Here is a 25,246-nt window from a genome sequence, read left to right on the forward strand (position 1 = left end):
GGCACTGGTTAGCAGCACTATACCCCAGGAGCCGCAGAACACATTTTGGTTGGGGAGCCATGCAAATTCCCTCCAACTCCATCCCTAACTATCATTCTGTTACATACACTGGATCTGGGGAGGAAGGAGAGTAAGGGATCTGGGTATAGGAAGAGAAGAGATCAGAGTACTTCTGGAGGGATTCTGCACACAAAATTTTAAAATTCTGCAAATTTCTGCAAATGTTATATTGGTCAAAATAACACAATATACATTTTGAGAAATGAACTTAAATGTAATATAGAAAAGTTATTACCCAAAGATGCAGTCTTAAATATTCTGAGCAGAATTCCCCTAGAAGTGCACTATAAGAGTATCTCTTCCAACTTCCTACCTACTCCCCTGACCAGACCCCTTTCAATCTGCCCTCTCAGAATCTAATTACTCCACTCTAGGGATGTGAATCGTTTTTTGACGATTTAAAATATCGTCTGATATTTTTTAAATTGTCAAAAATCGTTAAAGAGTGCGATACAATAGAAATTCCCCCGATTTATCGTGAAAAATCGTTAATCGGGTTTGTGTCCACTAACGGGAGTTATTTGGGGGGAGGGCGGGAAAACCGGCACACCAAAACAACCCCTAAACCCACCCCGACCCTTTAAAATGAATCCCTTACCTTCCCCCACCCTCCCAAACCCCCCCAAAACATTTTAAAATCACCTGATGGTCCAGTGGAAGCCCCGGGACTGATCGCCCGCTCTCGGGCCATCGGCTGCCACTAATAAAAATGGCGCCGATGGCCCGATAAAAAAAACCCCACCCGACCCTTTAAACCTGACCCCTTAGCCTCCCCATCCTCCCAAACTCCCCCAAAACGTTTTAAAATCACCTGGTGGTTCAGTGGGGGCGCCGGGAGCGATCTCCCGCTCTCGGGCTGTCAGCTGCCACTAATAAAAATGGCACCGATGGCCCTTTGCCCTTACCATGTGACAGGGTATCCATGCCATTGGCTGGCCCCTGTCACATGGTAGGAGCACTGGACGGCTGGCGCCATTTTTAAAGATGGCGTCGGCGGTCCACTGGATGGCCCGCGCCATTTTTAAAGATGGCGCCGAGCATTGACTGATGGCCTGCGCCATTTTTAAAGATGGTGCCGGCCATCCAGTGCTCCTACCATGTGACAGGGGCCGGCCAATGGCACGGATACCCTGTTATATGGTAAGGGCAAAGGGCCATCGGTGCCATTTTTATTAGTGGCAGCCGATAGCCCGAGAGCGGGAGATCGCTCCCGGTGCCCCCACTGGACCACCAGGTGATTTTAAAACGTTTTGGGGGGGGGTTTGGGAGGGTGGGGGAGGCTAAGGGGTCAGGTTTAAAGGGTCGGAGTAGTTTTTTTTTTATCGGACCATCAGTGCCATTTTTATTAGTGGCAGCCGACGGCCCGAGAGTGGGCGATCGGTCCCGGGGCTTCCACTGGACTACCAGGTGATTTAAAAACATTTTGGGGGGGGGGTTTGGGAGGGTGGGGGAGGCTAAGGGGTCAGGTTTAAAGGGTCAGGGTGGGTTTTTTGTTTATCGGATCGGGCGCAGCCGATAAACAAAAAACCAATCGGGCTGGACGATAAAAATTATAAGATTTGAATCGGAACCGGAACTGAACCGATTCCGGTTCCGATTCACATCTCTATTTATTTATTTATTTATTTATTTATTTATTTGTTTGTTGTTTTTATATACCGACATTCGATCGAGATATCACATCGGTTTACATATAACTGAAACAAATAAGTCATGAACTGCTTATTTTACATTATAACATGTTAACTGTTTGTTACAAGATAACAGGACGAAAGAACATGAACTGCTTATTTTACATTACACTCCACTCTCATCTCTTTCCTCCCCTACAGGCTCAACCCCTTCCACAATCTTCACCTCCCAGCCCTCTAATCCCAGAGTATGACCCCTCTCCCATGAGCCCCCTCATGCAGGCTTCCTGTCCCACTCTCTGACACAGATTCAATCTGTTTCTCTCACACACATACACATCCTCACAAGGCCATCTTTTTTCTTCTCTCACACACACACACTCACATAGGCTCCCACTCTCTCTCTTTCGCACACACACATGCACCCTCACATATACTCCTCTCTCTCTTGCACACACACCTCCCCTCACACAAGATCCCTCTGTCTCTCTCTCACATACACACACACCCTCACACAGACTTCTTCTCCCTCTTGCACACTCAGACACCCCTGCACATAGGCTCCCTCTTTCACACACACAGTCCTTCTCATGGGCTCCCTCTCACACAGCAATTTGAGAGCAGGAGGGGGAGGAGTCAAGTCAGACAAATTGTGGGGGGCCATGGCCCCAGTGCCCCCCCCCCTTTCTGATGCCTGTACTAATCACATGTGAATCATAGTGGACGGCACTACCAACTGGTGCCATTTTGAAGATGATGCTGGAGCTGGCAGGAGCTAGTCCTGTTTCCTACTGCCTGCAGTAGGGGGAAGTGGGATGTTCTGCTAGGCCTTGGAAGGGAAGGGTTGGGATCGGAGAGGAGGTGCTGATTCAGGGGTCCCTGGGAGGAGGATGTCTTTTTAAAAGGAGCAGGGGTATTTAAGAAGGATCAAGGAAAGGGGAGTCAAACATTTCTTCCCCTGTGCTTACCAGCCCAATAACATATAGTGCTGGTTAGCAAAGGAAATGTGTTTGCCATGCTTACTTACATATCATGAATGCTTCAGTATGTAAGACTTTACCTTGGCATGACTTTTGTGAGATTACCCTTGGCAACCACACAAAACTAATGCCCTTCAGAGAATCGGTCCCTAGGTCTTCGGTATTTTCCCAGACATTCCAGCATGTTCTGCGCCTGAGATTGCATTTCATGTTTCAGCTATCTGAACCCAAAGTACTGAAAATTCCAGCATAGGTCATAAAGGACTTGGAGAATATCAAATTGCTAGGGAATCTTATAAATGGAATTCCTAAGATTATATCAGAAGCACAACAATAAAACAGGTATTTTTCACCTCATATTAGATAGTGTTGAAACAGAGTTGTGTGGCTGCAAAGTATTTGTAATCTGATGGCAGATGGTATGTTATAAGGTGGATGTTTTCCTCTTAACAGCAGGCCAGAGTTGTAGTTACTCTTCCAGATGGACACCCTGAGGCTGCTGCTCCGGCAGCCCAGGGAGGGAAAAACAACAGGGAAAGGGCTACATCACAGGCCAGCCTAGACTTTCTTTGGTCTGTTCTGCTCTGTCCACTCCAAATTCTCTCTCTCCCCTCCAGTTCCCTGAAAGACAGGAGGGAAGGGGCTGGATTAGGGAGCAAAGTGGGTCTCTTCTCTGTCTTCTTCAGCCCCTGCCTCACCCAGCCCCTCCCCTGAAGGCTGCCTGGTAGGAGAGAGGCTGGAGCAGGAAGCAGAGGTTCTCTTCTCTGCTGCGCGAGATTGCTTGAATAAGCTCGGTGTGCTTAAGGCTAGCGAATGGGAAAGTGTTGTGGTCAGTCCTGGGGCCAAGGAAGGGGTAGAGTGTTGAGGTGGAGCTTGGGAATAAAGGAAAGATTACTAGTGTTTCCTCTGGAGGAAGAGGAAGATGGAGAAAGAATATGTGTGTGAGAGAGTGGGGGAAGAGAGAAAGTTGATGCACACACCCCCTCCCCCCAATCCATACCAAATCTCAGGGCAAGCCACAACTGAGATGTGCCCAGGTATGGCATTTGCAGAGAAGTGACTGGGTGGGGAAAGGGGCTGGAAGAAGGGTTTGCTGTTTCAGACTATCTGCAAACCCCGATCATAGAAAGATGATCCCGATCATAGAAAGAAAAAAAGAGATAGGGTTAGAAGTTAACCAGCTCTGAAGGAGAAGCATACAGCTGACAAGACATGTTGGACTTGTGGCATAAAAGAGAAATCTAGTGAGAGACTAAGCAGTGAACTGTGCATAGAAAGTGGGCAAATAGGTCAGCCAGGTGTGAGGGAGAGGAACCAGTTGTACTAAAGCTAACAGGAGCCACAAGCGCTACAGTAAAATTGATGCTGCGTGAGTCCTGGTTATTAGTGCTGTCATGGTATGGCAGGTTTGCTTGGCAGGGTTTTGAGGTGCATCACAATGTTCCTGGTACTTTATCTTATTTATTTAAAACATTCATATTCTGCAATTTTCAATAAAAATCGTTCAGTGCAGATCATAATAAAAACATGAAACACTGAGAAAAGCAAACAAAAAATTTACAAATCTCCATAAAATAAAATCCAATTATTAGCTAAATAAAACAGTTTAACCAGTAATAAAATAAAAATATAGCTAGGAGCGGCATTATGTACCTATGCCAAAGGCTTCAGCAAATAAAAATGCTTCTATCTTTCTCTGGAATATGCCATAAATCTTTTTCCAACCTAAGAGACACAAGTAAAGCATTCCACATAAGAGGACCTGCAATTGGGAAAACCAGATTCTGTGTAGCTTGAAGCTGAAACTTTCTGAATGAAGAAATTACAAGTTATTTTTATTTATTTAACAGTTTTTTATACCGACCTTCATAGTAGAGAACCATATCGGATCGGTTTACATTTTAACAAGGGTAAATTAAGGTAACAATTCTGGTGACTAATAGTTAACAAAGGAAAAGTGGAATAAGTCAAAGTTACAATCAACAAGGAATGGAAAACTTGGAGGCTTAAAGATAAGCTGGAAGGAAGATAAAGGCAGGTAGAATAAATATAACGTGATACAAATAATTTAACGGGCTAGAGCATATGCTTTAACCTGAAGATGCCAGTGTCCATTGTACAGGAGGAAGTGTGTCAAGACCTTGAAAGAAGAGAGGCTCAAACTAGTGATTATCCGGTGGATCTGGGAAGGCTTGGTGAAAGAGCCACGTCTTTAGTCTTTTTCTGAAGGTTAAGAGGCAGGGTTCCAATCTGAGATTTGCTGGGATGTTCTTCCAGATAGAAGGGCCTGCTATTGAAAAAGCTCTGTCTTTGGTCGTAGAAAGGCGTGAGGCTTTAGTGGTGGGAAATTTCAGAGTGCCTTTGTGGATATCTCTCGTTGGTCTGTTGGAGGAGTGGAGTTTGAAAGGGATTTCCAGGTCGAGTTGGAGTTGCTGATGGATGGTTTTGTGTATTAGGGTGATAGATTTGTACAGGATTCTGAAATTTACTGGTAACCAATGTAGATTTCTGAGGATGGGGGAGATGTGTTCCCCGCGGCTGGTGTTAGTCAGCAGTCTTGCTGCTGCATTTTGTAACATCTGCAGTGGTTTGGTGGTAGATTTGGGGAGGCCTAGAAAGAGGGCACTGCAATAATCTATTTTGGCGAACAGAAGAGCCTGGAGTACAGTCCTGAAATCTTGGAAAAATAAGAGTGGTCTCAGTCGTTTCAAAACCTGTAGTCTGTAGAAGCTGTCTTTGGTAGTTGTGTTGACCATTTTTTTAAGGTTTAGACGATTGTCTATTATTACCCCAAGGTCTCTAATGTGCGTACAGGAGATGTGAGCATTGTGTAGTGAAGTTAGAGGAAGATTGTTTTCATTTGATGAGATGAGGAGAAGCTCCGTCTTTGAGGCATTGAGGACCAAGTTTAAGCTGTTGAGAAGATTAGTAATGGATAGAAGGCAGTTATTCCAGTAGGTGAGAGCTTTTGAGATGGTTTCTGTTATTGGGATTAGAATCTGTACATCATCTGCGTACAGATAGTGAATTAGGTTTAGGTCTGTCAGTAATTGGCAGAGGGGGAGGAGGTATATATTGAAGAGGGTTGGAGATAAGGAGGATCCTTGAGGTACGCCAAGGGAAGATTTTGTTAGAGGTGACTCCTTGTTATTGATTTTGACTTTGAAAGTCCTATTGCTGAGGAAGGACCTGAACCAGTTGTGTGCTGATCCGGAGATGCCGATATCCTCTAGGCGATCCAAAAGGATGGTGTGGTTGACGGTGTCAAATGCCGCCGAAATGTCTAACAGAACTAATAAGAAGGAATGTCCTTTGTCTAACCCCATTATAATATGGTCTGTAAGCGAAATGAAGAGGGTCTCCGTGTTGCGAGATTTCCGGAAGCCATATTGCGAAGGGTATAGGATCTTATGGTCCTCTAGATATTCTGAAAGCTGGGTGTTTACTAGTTTCTCAGTAAGTTTGGCAACGAATGGTAGATTGGAGATAGGTCTAAAATTGGCTAGTACATTAGGGTCTAGATTGTGTTTCTTGAGGAGGGGCTTGAGAGATGCGGTTTTTAGGCTGTCAGGGTAGCTTCCTTGAGTTAGTAGGCTGTTAATGATATTTGTTAGAGGTCCTGAGATCGTGTTTGGGATTAGAAGCAGGAGTCTTGATGGGATATTGTCAGCTGGATGACTAGATGGTTTCTGTCTTTTTAGAAGGGATTCAATCTCTTTGGTGGAGATTAATTCGAAGCTGTCCAACTTAGGTTTAAAGAAGGAATTGGGATTCTCAACTGATTTGAGAGGTGTTGTAAGGAACAGGTAGGAGTCAAAAGTGACATTAGATACTCTGGGCCATCTTCTTTGAAGGCTTTAAAAGTAAGGGTGAGAAACTTGAATTTTGCTCAATAGGCAATAGGAAGCTAATGCGAGACCATCAGTTTAGGAGTGATAAGACAAAACTGCAGAATTTTGGATAGACTGCAATAACTTGTATTGTTTCTTAGATAGCCCATAGTAGATTCTCGTATAGTAACCAACAGTAAATAATACAAGAGCTTATACTGCTGATCTAAAATCAGCATGACATAATAAATATCTTAACGGTCTTGCTAAATGAAACTGATAAAAAGAGGCTAAGAATGGCCCTTATCTGTGGTTTAAATGAAAGACCAGAGTCAAGTATGACCTCAAGATCACAGGCTTTTATCAAAATAGGAAAGACTGTCCTTTAATTTGTTCTTAGGCATGGGTGATCAACTGATCCAAAGAACCTCAGTTTTACCTAGATTTAAAACCAGTCAGTACATACGGTGCAGCTTGTGAGGCAGAACTTATTGAGAGAGAACGCTGTATGCCATCTGCATATAGTTAATATTGTGCTCTGAGGAAAGAAATGGGGCCAAATAAAGCTTGAATAGCATTGCGGACAATGCTGATCCCTGTTGGACACCAGTAATAATTGGCCTTACTGAGGAAGAGACGTCATTCCAACTAAAGTGCATTGTGCAAGTGGTTACAAATGATTTAAACACTGTCACCCCCAGCTCCAATTTCTCCTAGTTTGCCCAGCAAAATCTGATGATGAATGGTGACAAATGCTGAAGATATATCTAAAAACGCCATAATAATGGCACCTCCCCTGTCTATTTCACATAATAGTGTATCCTCAACTGATGTTATAAGGGTTTTTGTACTATTATGTATTCTAAACCCATACTGATGTGATTATCTTCAATATCGCTCTGAAGTTGCATAAATACACACTTTTCTATTCCCTTACTTAGAAAGTTCGAAAGGTAAATTGGAGATTGGTTTATAATTACCTGCACAGAGGAATCAATAGATACTTTAAAAAAAAAAGCAGGAGTGTGTTGTAGAGTTATTTTAAAGGATGTATTGACAATCTTAGCAATACTATCAACAAATCTCTTTCAGAATTCGAATCAGCCAAAACTGAGATAGGTCTACAAAGCACCAAGAAAGGTTAGACGAGCCTAAAGCTTCCATGATGTCAGATATAGTCACTTGACAGAAAGTGGATCATATAACCAAAGATCCTGTGGCACATTGTTAACAGAAGGAGAGTAAGAAGCAGTCACAAGAAAGGAGTCTTTGCTTATTGCTGCACAAAGGGAGGCAATCTTCTTAGCAAAAAAACTTCACAAAAATTTCTGTATCCAATTTGCTTAGCTGGTCATGAGATTTAGAACCTGATTAGTTTCATGTAATCAAAAAAATTATAGAAGTAATTCAATAGAAGCAAGAAATGATATCATCATGACTAAAGGCACATACTCCCTTTTCAACTGTACTGCTTAACAAGGTAGAGATTACTAAGCAGTTGGGCAGAGATGAAGGGTCAGTTCTGAGAGAGGTAAAGGATCATATCTATACAGACCTAAGAGTCACAATTTTGGGATCAGAACTGTCATACTTGTGTCTACTTATAATTTATAAATAATTCTAGCATTGAGTTTTAAGTTTTAAAACCCCTCAGTGTCCCAGCTCATGGTGTTGTGTGTTGTGTATGGGGCGAGGGTGCACTTTTTCATTTGGCCATAAGTGCCAAATTGCCTGACCACAGCTCTCTAGCAGTCTACCAAGAATGGGCCCCACATCAGGTTTTCAGGAGAAAAGAAAAGGAAGCTATGTAGCCTTGGTGGATACAGAAAGGGATTCAAACTTTCTAATCATTTGCTGGAAACCAGACTGTACAGAAACTGTTCATGCTGACTTTATGCTTTCTGTTATTCTGGGCAGTGGGGAGCTGGTAGACCTCTTGTGAGGAACTCTTTTTTTGTTTTTAGCAGTGGCTGCAGCCAGATGAAGAGAAGGCCTGCCTCAGCTGTAGGATACAAGAGGCCGATCAGCCAGTTTGCCAGGGTTGCCATGGTGATGGGATCTCATCCTAGATACCGGGTGAGTGACAGCTGCTGACAACTCAATGTGTGTGGGTGTTTGGGCAGGGAGGTTGTGCAGGATGGTAAAGTCTTCCAGACATGCACGGTATCATTCAAAGTTCCATAGACATCCAAAGGTGGTAACTGAAATTGTCAAGACTCCAGTCTATTAGAAAAAATGAAATTATAATGCATCGATTCCAATACTCATAAATGAGGCTTTAGTGAAGTCTATGAGATCAATGACAATGAAAAAGAGAAACCTCCAATAAGCTGAGAAGTCTAACTCTTAGTAAATGATGCTCAGCAAGTCCAGTGTATCACCTCTTATGCCCATAAGTCCCCTTTGAAAATTATCCCAGCAAAACTTCACTGACCCAATTTCATCTGCTGTTTGGTGCACGGAGTTTTGCAAATAGAAATTGTTAAATAAATAAGTATGCATGTAAGTCCCAACCTCACCCAGACTCCACCCCCTGGAATGCATCATTCCTATACATGTAAAATTATGTGCATACAGTGTGTGTGCACATAATTTTACTCATGTATCACTCGCACAATTTTCTAAAGGGTCATTTCTGCCGATAAAACACCTGCAGAAGTCCCTTTGAAAATGATCTTTTCTAAACTGGCATCCGCTAACCAGCCAACTTTAACCAACAGGGAGCACAACTTTCGGGAACTATTTGTGTGTGCCCATATACGCGTGTTTATGGGTGCATGTGAATTTACTACTATATTTTATAACTTGCATGCAAATGATATGTGCGGGTTATAAAATGTGAGTACATGTACGCGCAAAACATGCTCGCATATGTAAAAACCACAACCTGTGCAATCAAAAGCGCTTATCCGGATAAGTTCCGATTTATGTATCTAAGCAGCGGCACTTAGACAGATAAGTTTGAAAAGCAGTACTCGTCAGTCTAATTAGCATTTTTCCAACTTATCCAGATAAGTAAGACAGCTGGATAGGTCTAAAAGAAAAGCACTCCTTATCCAGATAAGTTCAAATCTGTCCAAGTAGCAACAAAGCGCTACTTAGCCAGATAAATTGGAATTTAGCCGGATAAGTGTGCATAAATGATATACCTGTGTATTTGTACTTTGAATTTTAAAGAGGTACACAAATAGATTTTAATCATGTAACTTGGATACATTAAGCCCCCACAAGTAGGCTTTTACATGCTTTAAGTCAGGGGACTTTCTAACATGCGCTCGGCAATTAAATTACCAGATTTAAGAATTAGTCTACCAGTTTGCCCAGTTCATCTGTAGCTCATGAAGACTCTCCTGGCTTTTCAGCCTGAAGTTCCCCCCTTTTACCTAGACCTCCCACTCAGCCATTTTTTTCACGTTTCAGAAGTTTAAGATCACTTACAGCAGATACTGAGCAGGAGTAAAAGACTTACGCACGTCACTTTGGCAGGCTATAAAATAGCAACTTATGGTCATAAATGTTGGCCCCTTCCTGGAACGCCCTTAGCCTGCCTGTTTATTACACTCATAGTCCCCGATATTCATATTTATGTTGTAGTTTTTAAAATAGTGTATTCTCATATACATGCAATTTTTATATATGCATGCATCTTTTGAAAATTCACCCGTAAGTGTACAAGATGCATACGTTTATCCAATTAAAAAATGGGCAGACCTGGGGAAAGGTTCGGTTATGGCAACAAAATGTAAACAGCGCTGATGTTCAGCACTAAATACCTAATTTAGCTAGGAAAATCTAGGCATTGCAATAGCTGGCCTAAATTTGTCCAGCTGTTTCTCAGGAATCCTTCCCTACCTCCCTCCGAACATAAAAAGTAAAAAAAAAAGTGCTGGGCAGCCAATCACTCCTGCTCCCCCCACCTGACATAAAAGTGCCCCCCCCTCCCATGTCTTTCCTCCTTCCAACCCCCATCCTCATGCCCAAGAAGCCCTCCAAGCCCAGCCAAGGTTAGCCCTAGCACTTGGCAAACTAAGCAGCTGCATAGAATGGCAGAATTTGGGGGCTGACAGCTGCGGCACTGCAAAAGAACTGGCAGAGGTGCTCTCCACATGCTGCACTCGTCCTGAATTCTTTTATCTAGCAGTGAGCTAGAATGCTGAGTCACGACAAGGAAGGAGCTCAAATGCTGAGTCACGACAAGGAAGGTGGGAGGGAGGGGTGACACTTGGTGTCACTGTGGCCATGCGCCACCCCTGCAACCAGAGCCAGATGTCTTGGGGGGCTGATGCTGGTTTGGCACCCTGGACGTGACATGCGTACAGCCACCGGCAGCAAGAGAGTGTGGAAGCTGTATGTGTGCTGCATGCAAAAGAGTCTAAGCTGCTCTGCAGTGTTGGACCACAGCAATGGCGGATGAGACAGCACCCTCAGTACAGCCGGTATGAGGCGGGGAAAAAGAGAAAGGGGAATAAAGAAATGCGGCTGTGGTTGGGGCTGTGACTGGGGCTCACAGGAAGGATTCAGACTACGCAAGGCCCCATGACCTCCAGGGCTGCCTGCACAAAGGGGAAAGGTATTGCTTTTCAAGGCCCAATTTTTAAAAGCCTGCGTGCATTTTTAAAGGCCAGCATCCATGCGCATATTTCCCATTATGCGCCAAAGACTTGCTAGATGAAAAAGGGGTGGGCCAGGGGTGGGGGTCTGGGCAGGGCATGGGCAGGCCAGGACAGTTCCATTAAGGAACTGTCTCGTTGCTGGTTGCCCCGGGACCGCCGGGGACGCGCAACTCACTGATGTTCTGGAGAGTAGGTAAGATGCAGAACAGAAAAAAAAAGGTTAGGGATGTTTTAGGGGTCGGGGAGGATAGAGGAAAAGGCAGGCAGGGTAGGTAGGGGGTTTAGAAAGTTCCCTCCCAGTCTGCTCGTTTATTGGATTGGACTGGGAGGGAACTGGGGAAAGGCCCCATCACATCGTCATGCACATGTACTAAAATTTCCCCCAGTTGTGCGCGTGAGTCGGTACTCCACGCACATGTACCCTCAGGTAGCAGATTTTATAACATGCGCGCTCTTCCCCCAAACAGGACAAATACCCCTTCCACCGGGAAGCGTGCACACATGGACGCCTGCGCGCGGGTTTGAAAATCTACCCTTTAGAGTTTTTACCTCTCCGGGGCTCTTCTGCACATCAGCTTCTCTGCACACCACAAACCACGCTTCACTTCACTGGGTTGTTGTTCAAAAATAAAGTCCTTACTAAATAAACTGGTGACAAGAAAATCAAAGGCCACAACTATTCTGGCACACCACAGTACAATGCACCAGTTCTGCAATATGACCCAAAAATGTCCAAAAGATTAAACACAGTCTCAGAAGAGCATGAGAACATAAGAATTGTCCATCGAGCCCAGCATGCTGTCTCCAACAGTTGCCAATTGAGGTCACAATTACCTGGTATATCCCATAAAGTAGCTCTAATTCCGGTTACTCACTCCCAGGGGTAGTAATGACTTTCTTTAGTATACCTGGTTAATAATGTGTTATGGACTTGTCCAGGAACTTGTCCAAACCTCTTTTATACCTCGCCATGCTAGTGGCCTTGATCACAACCTCTGGCAACAGATTCCACAGCTTGATAGTGCCCCGAGTGAAAAAGCATTTTCTACCATTTGTTTTGAATCTGCTGATTGTTAGTTTCATGGAGTATCCCCTTGTTTTAATATTATTTGAAAGGGTAACCGTTCTTTATGTATGCATTTCACCCCTCTCATGATTTTATAAACTTCTTTCATGTGCCCTTTCAGCCTTTTCTTTTCCAACCTAAAGAGCCCTATCCTGTGTAGCCTCTTATCATAGGAAAGGTATTCCATCCCTTTTCTCATTTTTGTTGCCCTCCTCTGCATCTTTTCTAGTTCCACTGAGAGGTCAATATTCAAAACTAAACATTTAAATGGATAATTTGGAGTTAGATGACAACTTGGATAACATGTGAGTTATCCATCTAAATGGCTTTCAATATTGACCTCATAATGTCTTTCTTGAAATGGGGGTGACCAGAACTGCACACAACACTAAAGGTGCAGTCGTACCATGGCTTGAAACAGAGGCAATGTGATATTTTCTGTTTTATTCTCCATTCCTTTTCGGATCAGTCCTAACATTCTATATGCTTTTTTGATCGCCGCCGCACACTGAACCAAGGATTTCAACATATTGTCCAAAAGGACTCCGAGTCCTCTTCCTGGGTACTGGCTACCTATACAGAACCCAGCATTGTGTAACTGTAGTTGGGATTTTTTTACCCTATGTGCCTCACTTTCTACCTTTCTTCATTAAATTTAAACTGCCACTCAGACTATTTGCCCAGTCTCCTAGTCTCACAAAATCCTTCTGCAGTTCCTCGCAATCTGCTGGGCTCTTCATCACACTCTTCCCCCAACATAGGTCATCTCCTCAGGATGGGTACCCCTTCCACTCTGGGCCTCCCCAATACTGGATGGGTAGCAGAAATCTCCTTCTTAAGTGTTCCTTTTCTCGATCTCTCTCTCTCTGACTGACTGGAGTGGAATCTGAAATTTCCCAGGCAGGAGGCCTCTCCTCTGGCACCCCCTACTACCCTCATCCCCAGAAGTCAGGGAATCTTTTCCTGCTGAGGACTCTGAACTTTAACTCTGGCAGACTTTCCCAGGCAGGATGCCTCTCCTCTGGTATCTCTCAGTACACTTGTCTCCTAATTTCATGGAAAATCCTTTTCTCCTCAGGAACCCTTTCCCTCAGAGTTCTCTGAACCCTCTCTGTGAAGAAGAGCTAGGCCACTTGCACCAGTCTGTCGGGAGATGGTCCCATACACATTGAAACCCTAGATCTTGGAATCCCTGTGCTTAGCTTCTTCTCTTCCAGCTTCTCCCTTACACCAGTGTGTGCAAGGCTTTTTATACCCTCCCAATACCCCTCCCAATGTGGAGGGATATTCCTCCTTAGCACACTGACATCACAGGCAGGCGAAGTCTAGCGAGAGCTCTGTCACTGTTAGGGCACTCAGACCAGCTGAAGCCTCTAAATGCATGTTTGTAAGGGGCAGAGCCACCTTTATAGGTGCAGAAAAACGGGCACCCTGTCACCTAATATTGGGAGGAAAATTAACAAGGGGGTTTGGAATAACTGACACATTTTTGTTCTAATATCGGGGCAGAGGTGAGGGTGGGGCAGCTTCTGAGGACTTAACTGGTTAGTGTTGATTTGCAGTGCTAACTGCTAAGAAGCTGATAATCAAAAAAAGTTGAGCTCCTAAATTTAGCTACTTATATTAGATGCCTAATTTTCAGTCTAATTTTGGACCCTAAATTTTCAACTCAAAATTCACCTAAGATTAGGTGCATCCTAAATTTAGGCCTGCTTTTCATTTGCCTAGACTTAAGCTCCTGAGTTAGGTGCCTAGTGCTGACAATCAGTGCTAAGTACCTAACTTCGTTTCCCTCTCTAACTGTGCCCCTACAGCAACCACCTTTGAGGCTCCTAATTTTAAGGGCATAATGAAACTTAGTTCCTAAATATAGGCATTCAGCCCTAGTAAATTATCAAAGGTGCCAATTTAGGGACATAAACCTTTTGAATATACACCTCTAAGTTTATTGAGGTCTATATAAAAAAAATATGTAAAATGGATAACTTGTCCAGCTAAGGTTAGCTGAATAATAATCAGGGATATTCAGTGGAATAAAAATCGCAAAGAATATCCTTGAGTAAAATTATGCAGCTATGCAATGCATGACTGGACAACTTTGAAATCTAACTGGATAAATTTGAATATCGCTAGTTAGGTTTCAAAGTAATCTGGGTACATATTCCCAGATAATTTTAACCTTACTTATCTACATGTTCATTAATGAGTTAAGTGCATTAGTAGTAAGTACCATGCATTAATAGGTTGGTATACATATTTGGTTTTGAATGCATTGTTTCATTCTTTTTGTTTTGATAAAGGCTGAGAACATCTTGTTTCTGGATTTGGACCTCACTCCACCAACAGTGTTTGAAATGGACTTCTGTAGGGAGCAGGCCGAGCAGGATCCTCGATCCCTTCACCTAGAGAGATTGATGTGCCTGGACAGCTTGATGGAGCGGCCAGCAGCTGCCAGGGTTAGAAAGTCTCGATCCTGGTCAGTACATGTACAGATAAAAAGTACTTTTTTATAAAGTGTTTTGTTGGCAAATTGAGGAGACCTGTTGAAGGACTTCCAAAACATATTGTGGTGATTCCATAGCCTGTTGGGTTTTTTAGGATATCCAAATAAATATGTGAAACCCCTCTCCCCCATCGTGGGGTGCCCTGGATTAAGGGACTCGCACAGCTTCTCAATATCCCAGACCTCTCTTCCTCTCACAGATAGTCCATACCAACCTCTGGGAATGCCAGAACTCATCCAGGGAACTAGTCATATAAACATGTAACTTGCAAAAGAATAAATATGGACGCAGAAACTTAGATTAAAGCAATTAACGTGGGCTTGAATTACAGTATTTACAGAGGATTTGAAAAAGAACGGCTTGTAAGGGGTAGAGAGAGGAAGCTAAGATAAGGTTGAAATCTTGAATACTGTGTGCAGTTCTGGTCGTCGCATCTCAAAATAGATATAGTTGCACTGGAGAAAGTGCAGAGAAGGGCAACAAAAATGGTAAGGGTCATGGAATGGCTGCCCTATTAGGAAACGCTAAGGAAGTTAGGGCTGTTCAGTTTGTAGAAGAGATGACTGAGGAAGTTTATGATAGAGATCTACAAAATCATGATAGGACCTGAAAAAGTTAATGTAAATCGGTTATTTACTCTCTCAAATAGTAGAAGGACTATGGGACACTCCGTGAAGTTAGCAATAGCTCTTTTAAAACAAATCAAAGAATATTTTTTCACTCGGTGCATAGTTAAGCTCTGGAATTCATTGCAGAGGATGTGGTTACAGCTGTTAGTGTAACTGGGTTTAAAAAAAGTTTGGATAAGTTCTTAGAGGAAAAATGCATAAACTGCTATTAATTAATAAGCAATAGAAGCTTGAAATTTATTAATGCTTGGGTACTTGCCAGGTACTTGTGACTTGGTTTGGCCACTGTTAGAAACAGTATACTGAGCTTGATGGATCCTTGGTCTGACCTAGTATGGCATATTTTAAGTTCTTATATTCTTAAAGGTTTGTGGGAAAAGCAGTGAAGTACACAGCTTTCAAACATTGTCTTTACTCCTGAGTACTAAAAAGGGAGTAATGAAATAAATCCATCTCATTGTCATCAGTTTGTAAAGGGTGCACCCTATCCCAAACACTAAATTATGTGAAAAAAATAAACAATCAAGAAAATGAAGAAGTCCCTCTTGATGGTGGAGATGGCTAGATAACTAAAATGAAATAAATGAGCACTGCAGTGTGTGAATGGTCTCTCTCTACTGGGAAGCTTCCGCATATGGTTTACTTGTTACTAAACAGAAAGCTGGCCTGGGTTCAGTCTCTTACCAAAAGACCATCAGCTTCTCTTTTCCAATGCTATGTCATGTGGCTGTACATGCCAGTTAGGGTTTATGCTTGACTTTGGCTGAGCTAAAGCAGTTAAGATGAGATACTGAATTTATGACAAAAGGCAAGGAAATAAACTCCCCTCCTCTGCTAAGATACTCTCTATGCAAAGTTTAGATTACTTATCTCAGAGGGTCATTCATCAAATCATGTTGGGGCATTATCGCACATTAGGGCCCTAACTCACGAGATAACGCTATAAAGCACGAGATAAATACCACATCGCAAAATGCGTATTTAAAATTTGTAGTCGAGTGGGATGAGTAAATGGGAATGAGGGCCAGTTAGCGTTGTATGTGATAAAGTAACACACAGCAACGCAGGAAATAACTACACCTTTTTTCTGTGCATTACAGCATTTATCACAAATCCCAGTTCAGGGAGAGAGAGACAGAGAGATAATTAGTTCTTCAGGATTTGTTTTTGGAGAAGAACTGATTGTAGAGCTTTCAGATACACTCCTCTTTTCTTGGCTCCTGCTCCAACTCTTGACCTTCCTTGCTCCTCATACACAGACAGAGCCAGTCAATTTGTGCCTTTTCTTCCTTAAAAGCCTCCCAGCATTCCTTTGGCTTTCTCCTCTGCTGGCTATGTAGTGCTGTTCTCCGTGCAGGCTAAACAGTACAGCCCTTTTCTCAACTTGTTAACACTGTGAGTGCTGGATGCTGGTTGTCATTTACAGGAGAGCACACAAGGGTTTTGATGTATTTTTATATTCCTTCACCTTGGCGGTGAAGGCTTGCAGTTTCTGCAGGGCTGAAAAACTTTTTTTGGTAGGTCCAAAGCACATCACTGAGATCCAACCACAGCTTGGTCCACATTGTAAGGGTCCATCACATGATAAGCTCGTGGGAACAGGAACCTGGTTTTTAGTAGCTTGCTATATATTTTATACCAAAATTGATTAGAGAGTTAAGAAAAAAAGAGGTGCTCCAAGAACACACTGAGGGGAGCCCTGACCCCGGTAGAGAGACACTGTTGCCTGCTAACACTCTGCCCTTGATGTCACTTAAAAGAGCCTTGGAAGTCCTTCAAAAGAGGCACTTCAGTGATGTGCTGCCACTAGCATGCTGAAGCTACATACCAAAGGAGTTAGCCCCTCTACCCACTTTTTGGTTTGCCTGAATTGGGAAGAAGAGAAAAGGAGCTGCATGCATGATTTCAGAGTCTGCTGCAGTTCCTTCTAAGACTCTCCAGACAAGATTAAATTATTTTTTCCCTGGTGCATCTCAAGTGTCAGGAAGGGCGAGTTTGAGGGAATCTCGCCTACTCCTTCTGAGGTTGACACTTCTCAGCTCTGTCACTAGACCTTCACCTTCTCAAGGTGGGAGTAGACCTACTGTTACGGTGGAGATGGAGCCTTCTTCTGAATTGGAAAAGGGCTCTAGTGCTTATGCTGGACTTGGAGCTGTTCCTGAGAACATTTCTTGTTCTGTAAATGTCCCTTCTGGGGCCATGCTCAGAGCTATGGCTATTTCGCTTAATATGCCTGTTGTAACTCGGCCTTTTCCCATCACCCTGTGATCAATCTGGACAAGTCATTATCTGCCAGGATGGACAAGGCCATGGCTTCTTTTGAGCAATTAAATTTTCGAGTTTCTTATTACTAAAGTACACAAATGTCAAAAGAAGATTGGGGATATGGAAGAACAAATAGTGACTTTACATAACTCATCCCTAGCTCTGATTATATATAATGAAATTTTGCATTATAAAATAGGTAATAGGTCTTAAGAGGATTTTCTTGAGATGTTAAGATTTCCCTTGCTGAAATTTCTGATATAGCTATAGTGTATTATCTGCCACAAAGAAGGAATGAGGGAATTGTTTCTGGTTCTTCAGTTGTCCCAATTATTACAGCTGATGGTGCTGATTTATTAAATTCTTCCAGGCCCCAAGAGGTAGATTGCTCTAGCGTTCCTTTGTTAGTCACATTTGTTTCGGAAGATGATACAGATCGTATTCTGAAGCTTTTTTTTTTTCATTTCAAGTGAAATCTTTTTTGGATAAATATGTGAAATTTTTCCTGATGTAAAGAAGTTCAGGCTAGACAGAAGTTATTTCTTCAGAAAAGACAGAGTTTTAACATTAGTTGCTAGTTTTCAGTTGAGATTTCCATTTAAATGTTATATAAATCTAGTTGATTCTAAATTATTTTTTCTGATCCTGAACATCTTGAAAAATTTCTGCATGATAAGGAAGCTGTCTCATAAGTTGAGCATAGGTCAATTTCATTAATACTGGGGATGTTTTTATTATTTATTTCCTAATTTGCTCATCCCATGGTGGTCTTTACACAGATAATTACAGCTAAATTGTTTTTCATGTTGCGCATTATATTTCATTTTTTGGATTATTTTGTTTCGAGCTTTTGATCTTGAATTATATGTATTATGAAAATTAAAATTAATTTTTAAATATTTTTACAATGAGCGACAGGGGTGGTGGTGGAGAAGACAACGGGGTCTATGGAGGAATGTGGGCTTACCTGGGGCCATTGGGTGGTGGATGCCTGGAATGCCCTTCCGGAGGAGGTGGTGAAAACCAAAACAGTGAAAGAATTCAAAGGGGCATGGGATAAATACTGTGGGACCCTAAAGGCTAAAGGATAGAAATGAAGAAAAGAGTGCAAAGAGTAACTTGATGGTGCAATGGTTATCACCCTTAACCAATAAGCCTCGATACTGTTGATGCAACTCCATCATTGCTCTCTGCTTCAATGGCAGGGGGAAAAGGGGAATTGGATTCGTTAAGCAACCAAGGGCTCCAATTTTTACAGTGTAGGGAAACAAGTATGGGGGTAAATTGCTGATGCGGCGGTAATTACCCTTAACCGATAAGATTGATACTTTCATGCAAGTCAAACATTGCTTTCTGCTTCAACAGCAAGAAGTAACAGGGAATTGGATTCAACAGCAATCCACGAGGGCCCTGACTTTTATGGTCTCGGAATCAGATAAGCATGGGGTAACCTACATGGCACAGCACAAACTACCATAAACTTACTGGGCAGACCTATGTTTCTATGTTTAAGTAATGGCCCCCAGGAGCATCGGGATATGCTAACTTCAGATTAAATAATATGGCTTGCAATGTTTTAAGTCAAAGGAAGAGTGTGAGAGTAAAATATTCAATCTTTAAGTTGTAATTATTTATATTTTGTTTTAATAGGTGCCCTGTAATGTATCAAAGAGAAACAAACTTTTCAATAAAAGAAGAGGTTCAAAGCGAACGAGTCCCCCAACATGGCCATTTTGCACATGTTGGCTTCTTTGGGAGGGACAAAGCTAAGCTAACCTCCAGAGTTAACATAAACAACTGTTTGATAGGAGCAGCGCTTCACCCTATTATTGAGTTTATCTGTGTGAGTAAGCTTACATCCACCTGTGGATTTGGCTATTTTTGCGATGGTGTTAAGCAATCTGCAATATTTGATTTACATTGTTTAGGGTATTAATGAGCTGATTACCATGCATTTGCATGCTCATCTGCTCATTATAATAGATGTGGTGCTGGAGCTGAAATAACATGAGGTATTTCAAATACTTCACATTGTCCCCTGTGTTAGGCGGTAAATGGCCTCATATGGCTTAGTGAATGAGCCCCTTGGATTATAAGCCCTCTGGGGCCAGGGAAATATCTACAGTATCTAATGTAACTCGCCTTAAGCTACCAATGAGAAAGCGTAAGCTAAATAAATAATAAAATAAGATCAGAACCAAACGTCATTAAGGAAAGGGTACTGGACTTCAGGAGGACTGACTTCCAGATAAGAAATATTAAAAAATGCCATACTGAGTCAGAGCAAAAGGTCCATCAAGCCCAGCATCCTGCCTCAAAGTGGCCAATCCAGATCACAAGTACCTGGCAGGATCCCAAAGATTCGGTGTGATTATATTGAGGAAAACCTATCAGGAACCAAGGCTCCAAAGGGTATAAGGCGAGGGAACCATAAGCAGCAATAAAGGGATCATTGGTAAAGCAACACATCTCTGTGTAAAGCAGGTTAGCAAATGAATGTGAACAAAGAAATAAGAATGGTTGTCTAACAGACTAAGTACAGAAAGCCAAGTATTCAGAAAGGGGCAGATTTTTAGAGGAGCACGCGCGGGGTACATTTGTGCACCCATTTTTATAACATGTGCGCGCTACCTGGGGTAGGCCCAATGGCTTTCCCCGAAATCGGAGCAGCCTCAGAGGGAACTTTTCTTTTGTTCCCCCTCCCACCTTCCCCTCCCTTCCCCTATCTAATCAATCCCCCCCTACCTTTGTTGTCTAAGTTACGCCTGCCCAAGGAAGGCGTAACTTGCGTGCACCAGCCAGCTGCTGGCGCGCCGTCCTCCGGCACAGCCGCTGTGCTGGAGGACTCGGGACCGCTCCGCCCCCGCCCCTTCCCATCCTGTTTTCAAAGTCCATTTAAAAGAAATGAAATAAACATTGGAAAAAAACCAAAAACAGAAAAAAAAGAAACAGGGGCTCCTGTGCCCTCCACCCAACCCTCCCACCCAGAAAAATGCCCGGGCCAGGATCCTCCCTGGCTCCCACTTACCCAGTCCAGAGGGGGAATCCACAGATGAGGTCTAGGCTGGGGCCTTCATGGGACCTAGGCTGTTATGACTTACTGTGGCCTAGGCCTACGCAATGCTCAGGCTGAAGTCTCGCAAGGCCTAGGCCAAGATAGGTTGCCACGACATTGGCTCTATGCAAGGAACAGGCTTGGAGGTGGGGTTTCGATGCCTGGGCATCAGCCTAGGCCAGGGCCTGTTCCCTGGCCTGACACTGCAGCTCAGCCCAGAGGCTGGGTCCTAATGTCTGGGCCTTGGCCTAGACTAAGGCCCAGGCCCAAACCCAACACTGGGGCCCGGCCTAGAGACTGGGTCCCAATGCCAGGGCCTCGGTTCAGACCCAGGCCCGATGCCAGGGCTCAGCCCAGAGACCAGGTCCTGACACCTGGACCTTGGTATGGGCCAGGGCCTGGATCCAGGGTCAGGCCCAGGCCTTGGAGCTCCTCTTCAGCATCTTCTTTCTTCGGCTGTTCTTCACCAAAGGACGCCGTTTGCTGGGGTCATTGCACTAGCGTTAACTCCAGCGCATCTCCCCCCCCCCCCCCCCCCCCCCCCCCCCCCCAGCGACGGGCACTATTTTGATGTATGGCAGCTAATTCAACTGTAATTGAAATTTTGTTGGAATTTAACTTGTTCTGTTTAGAAAACGATCTGAAATGAAATAGGAAATATTGCCTTGTTTTCTATTTTGTTTCTTCAAGAAACCCATCCCTAGTAATTATCAAAGGGAGTTCTGTGGGAAAAGCTGTGCTTTACAAACAGAAATGGCCTTTTACAAAATTGCCTGCCAGATATAGGTATTCATATACACATATCTTATTTGTGCATAACTTTATTCAGACTAAGCAGAGGTGTTCACAAGGGTGGGTTTAGGAAAAGGTTAGCACTTATGCAGTGTATTTTCAAAAGTAATGCACTTAAAATGTCCTAAAATAATTATGCACACAACTTAGCAAGTATGTGTATAGGTAGTTTTGGTGGGATTATTTTTTAAGGGAAAAATATTTGCCATCTATGTGCGCTGTTTCCAAATTATCCTCATCGTTGGGAGGGCCTTAGCAAACAAACTCGATTGAGGTCTTTTACAAGGTGACCAAAGTCAGGGAGGTGAAGTAAATGTCACGTCTTTGATCTGCAGTGAATCTTTGGCACGATGCCACAGTCGACATAGCAGATTGGTAAGCAAATCAGCCAGTACTTGAGTAGAATGGAAAGTTAATTCACTGAGAATGGTGGCAAACAGAATCTACTCTGTGGAAGGTAATGAGTGGGGAACCTCTGAGCTCAGTGCTGTGGCCAGTAGTTTTCAATATCTTTATTATAGATGCTGTGGAATGAAAATAGGACTGCTTATAGATGATACAAAATCTGCAACAGAAGAGACTCAGTAGGAAGGATAGAAAAAATAAAAGGTGACCTGAATAAACTACAAGAATAGTCAAGAGTTTGGAAGCTGTACTTCAATTCAAAAAAGCACAGTCACACATTTATGGTGGAAAAATATCCCACTAGCCATTGATCAGTTAGGAGATCAAGAACTAATAACTACTGGGCAGATAAAAGGCTCAGGAGTCATCTATAATGACTTGTAAGTTTCCTCTCATTGCAAAAAAGCAATGGGAAAACTATTAGTATACTCAGCTGCAAAAGAGGCATCACCAGTGGAAGAAACCAGGGTACTGGGTTCAGTCCTGGAGACCACATCTTTGTGAGGACATTAAGATGTTGAAGACAGTACATAAGAGGTCTGTCAAAATGGTATAGGCCTGTAACACATGTCCTGCACAAGGAAGATTAAATAATTCAAAATGTATTTCTAAAGTTCTATTGGACACCTGCAGTGCTGAACAGATACACACTACAGACAATCCTTGTTCTGTGGAACATATAAGCTAGTCAGGACACAGACAAGACAGATAAGAGACTGCAGGAAATGTATTATTTATTTATTTCTATCTGTCTGTTTATTTATTTACTTATTTTGTGCATTTTGCTCATGCCTTTTCATTAAACCTCAAGGCGAGGTACAGCCAGGTGCACTTCAGCAACCATAGTTAAAATCAAAAACCTGTGACCAGAAAGAACCAGGGTTTAAGATGTAAATGCAGCTTCAAAAGGATGCATTTTTAGGAGGGATATAAATAGGGCCAAAAAAGCAGCATGACACATCAACTCAGGAAGGTTATTCCATGTATGCAGCACAGCAAAGTGGAAAGCATGGAGATGGCAGTGGAGGAGAGGGGCACTGATAAGAGCATCTTACCCGATGAGCAGAGATCACAAGGATAGATACGGTCCTGCCGCGACCGGGTGTGCATACCGTGCATTTGCACAGGCCAGCACACCTGGGGGAGGCAGCGAGCCGCCAGCAGCCATCGAAGAGGCCCATCTCCGTTTGCGTGTGCACACGCGCCCGCGCCCGAGCACAGCTTCCACTCTCCCCCCCAATCAGGAAGACCCACAAGAGAAAGACGGCAGGCAGGGGGGGTGACAGGAAAAGGATGTTCGGCACGATGACTTGCCTAGGGTGGCTGAGCCCCTTGCATTGTCCCTGAACGGGAAGGGGGCAGCACAGAAATTGTTTGCACGGGGCAGCATAATCACTAGCACCAGCCCTGGATAGGTAATGAGGAGCTGCCCAGTGAATTCCTCTGTAGGTGGGTAGGAGAAGCTTGAACAATATGCAGAAGCAGATGGGAAGCCAATGTAGTGACTTGAGAAGAGGGATCACATGGTTGCTAGGACACTGAAGGAAGTTGAGTTGCACAACTGAATTTTGAATAGGACTGTAGTAGAGAGAGAGAGGGTTCAATGGGAGACCTGTGAGGAGCAGTTTGCAATAAAGTAGGAGGTAATGAGGGAGAGGATAAGGGTTTTGGTAGTGTGTTCAGAAAGAAGGGGCAGATTTGGTTGTGTTACAAGCCGGCATGGTGCTCAACCAGAGGTATATGTACCCCTGGAGGTATGTGAAAGTCTGTCAGGGTTATACAACCAGATTGCTACCACAACACAGGGGAGGGCAACCCAAACTGTGGGAGGCAGCTGCAACACCCTACCACACAAAGTGCCAACCTCGAGCAGGAGAACCTGGGTTCGCTGCCATCTGCCACATGCTGACCCGGAGAAATAAAATGGAGTTACTGCCGCTGCACAGCAATATTAGAAGATAGAAAAAATGAAAGCAGAGAAGAGACCAAAGGCAGAAAAATACCTTAAACAGCCAAGCTAGAGATAAAAACAAAATGAAAATATGGTATTTGCTGTAAATTTTGAATTTTTGCAAACCAGGGAGAAGATGAAACATTTCAAACTCTTGAAAGGGATACAGGGGTCATGAATGAATTAGAAACACTGAACAAAAAAACACTAAAAAATGAAATTTCAGACCTATTAGTAAAAATTTGTAACCTATTATTAGTATCATCCATTGTACCTGTAGTTAGCAAGTAGCATATATAAAACAAATCAGAGAAAATTCTTTTTCACTCAATGCACAATTAAGCTCTGGTATTCGTTGTTGGAGAATGTGGTTAAGGCAGTTATTATAGCTGGGTTTAAAAAAAGGTTTGGATAAGTTCCTGGAGGAGAAGTCCATAAACTGCTATTGACTATGGGGTAGATTTTCAAAAGTACATGCGGGCGTACATGTGCACGCACTACCCGGCACGCACACATGTATGCCCGATTTTATAACATGCGCGCGCAGGCGTGCACATGTTATAAAATTGGAGGTCGGCACGCGGAAGGGGGTACACAATTGTGCACCTTGCGCGTGCCGAGACCGCACTGCCTTCCCCCGTTCCCTTCCAGGCCGCTCCAAAATCGGACCAGCCTCGGAGGGAACTTCCCTACCCCCCACCCCACCTTCCCTTCCCCTACCTCCCCCACCCTTTCCCCCCTACCTTTCTCTTTTGTTTGTTGTTTTAAAACTTACTTCAGCCCTGGGGCAGAAGTAAGTTGCGCGTGCCAGCAGTTGGCCGGCGCCGATCCCCGGCACAACAGCAAATGGCTGCTATGCCAGGAGCCTCTGACCCCACCTGCCCCGCCCCCTCCCCATCCCTTTTTGCAAGCCCTGGGACTTACATGCATAACCCTTCGAAAATCCAGCCCTTAGAGAATTGCCACTGCTATTACTGGCATTAGTAGCATTTATTTATTTATTTATTTATTTTAATTTTTATATACCGAAGTTCTTGTAGGGACTACAAATCACTCCGGTTTACATAAAACGAAGAACTGCTCAACAGAGAGCTGAGCTTTACATGGAACAGTAGAACATATGGAACAGTATAACTGGTTGACAATTTAACATAGAGCTAAATAAAGAAATAATAATTTAACTGGTAAGAAATATAATATATTATATAAGCAGTATAACTATTTAACGTAGCAATAAATATAAATATAAGCAATGCCAAATATATATATGAAATAAAGTAAATTTTTGATCTCAAAGATAATTGTCCAGTTGTAGATATTTTAGAATTAGTACTGGATACAGTGACTATAATTAGGGTAATTAGGATACTTAGTAATTAGGGAGTCTGTCTGTCACTTAAGCGTCTGGGAAAGCTTGTTGGAAGAGAAAAGTCTTCAGTCTTTTTTTGAATTCTTGATGACTGGG

At 43.2% G+C, this 25,246-nt stretch overlaps 1 protein-coding gene across 2 annotated transcripts in view; it reads left to right on the plus strand.

Moving 5' to 3' along the window:
* Positions 1-25,246, plus strand: part of KIF3C (kinesin family member 3C) — a 211,170-nt gene that overhangs the window by 181,151 nt on the left and 4,773 nt on the right. Inside the window, exons 6-7 of one of the 2 annotated variants that reach the window (XM_029596276.1) lie at positions 8,469-8,577; positions 14,481-14,656. In XM_029596276.1, the coding sequence (XP_029452136.1) occupies positions 8,469-8,577; positions 14,481-14,656 (285 nt within the window). Of the gene's footprint in view, positions 1-8,465; positions 8,578-14,480; positions 14,657-25,246 lie in introns of both variants that reach the window. The other variant, XM_029596275.1, reaches the window with a different exon arrangement.

This window comes from Rhinatrema bivittatum, chromosome 3 (genome assembly GCF_901001135.1).
Source record: "Rhinatrema bivittatum chromosome 3, aRhiBiv1.1, whole genome shotgun sequence".
Classification (NCBI taxonomy): domain Eukaryota; kingdom Metazoa; phylum Chordata; class Amphibia; order Gymnophiona; family Rhinatrematidae; genus Rhinatrema; species Rhinatrema bivittatum.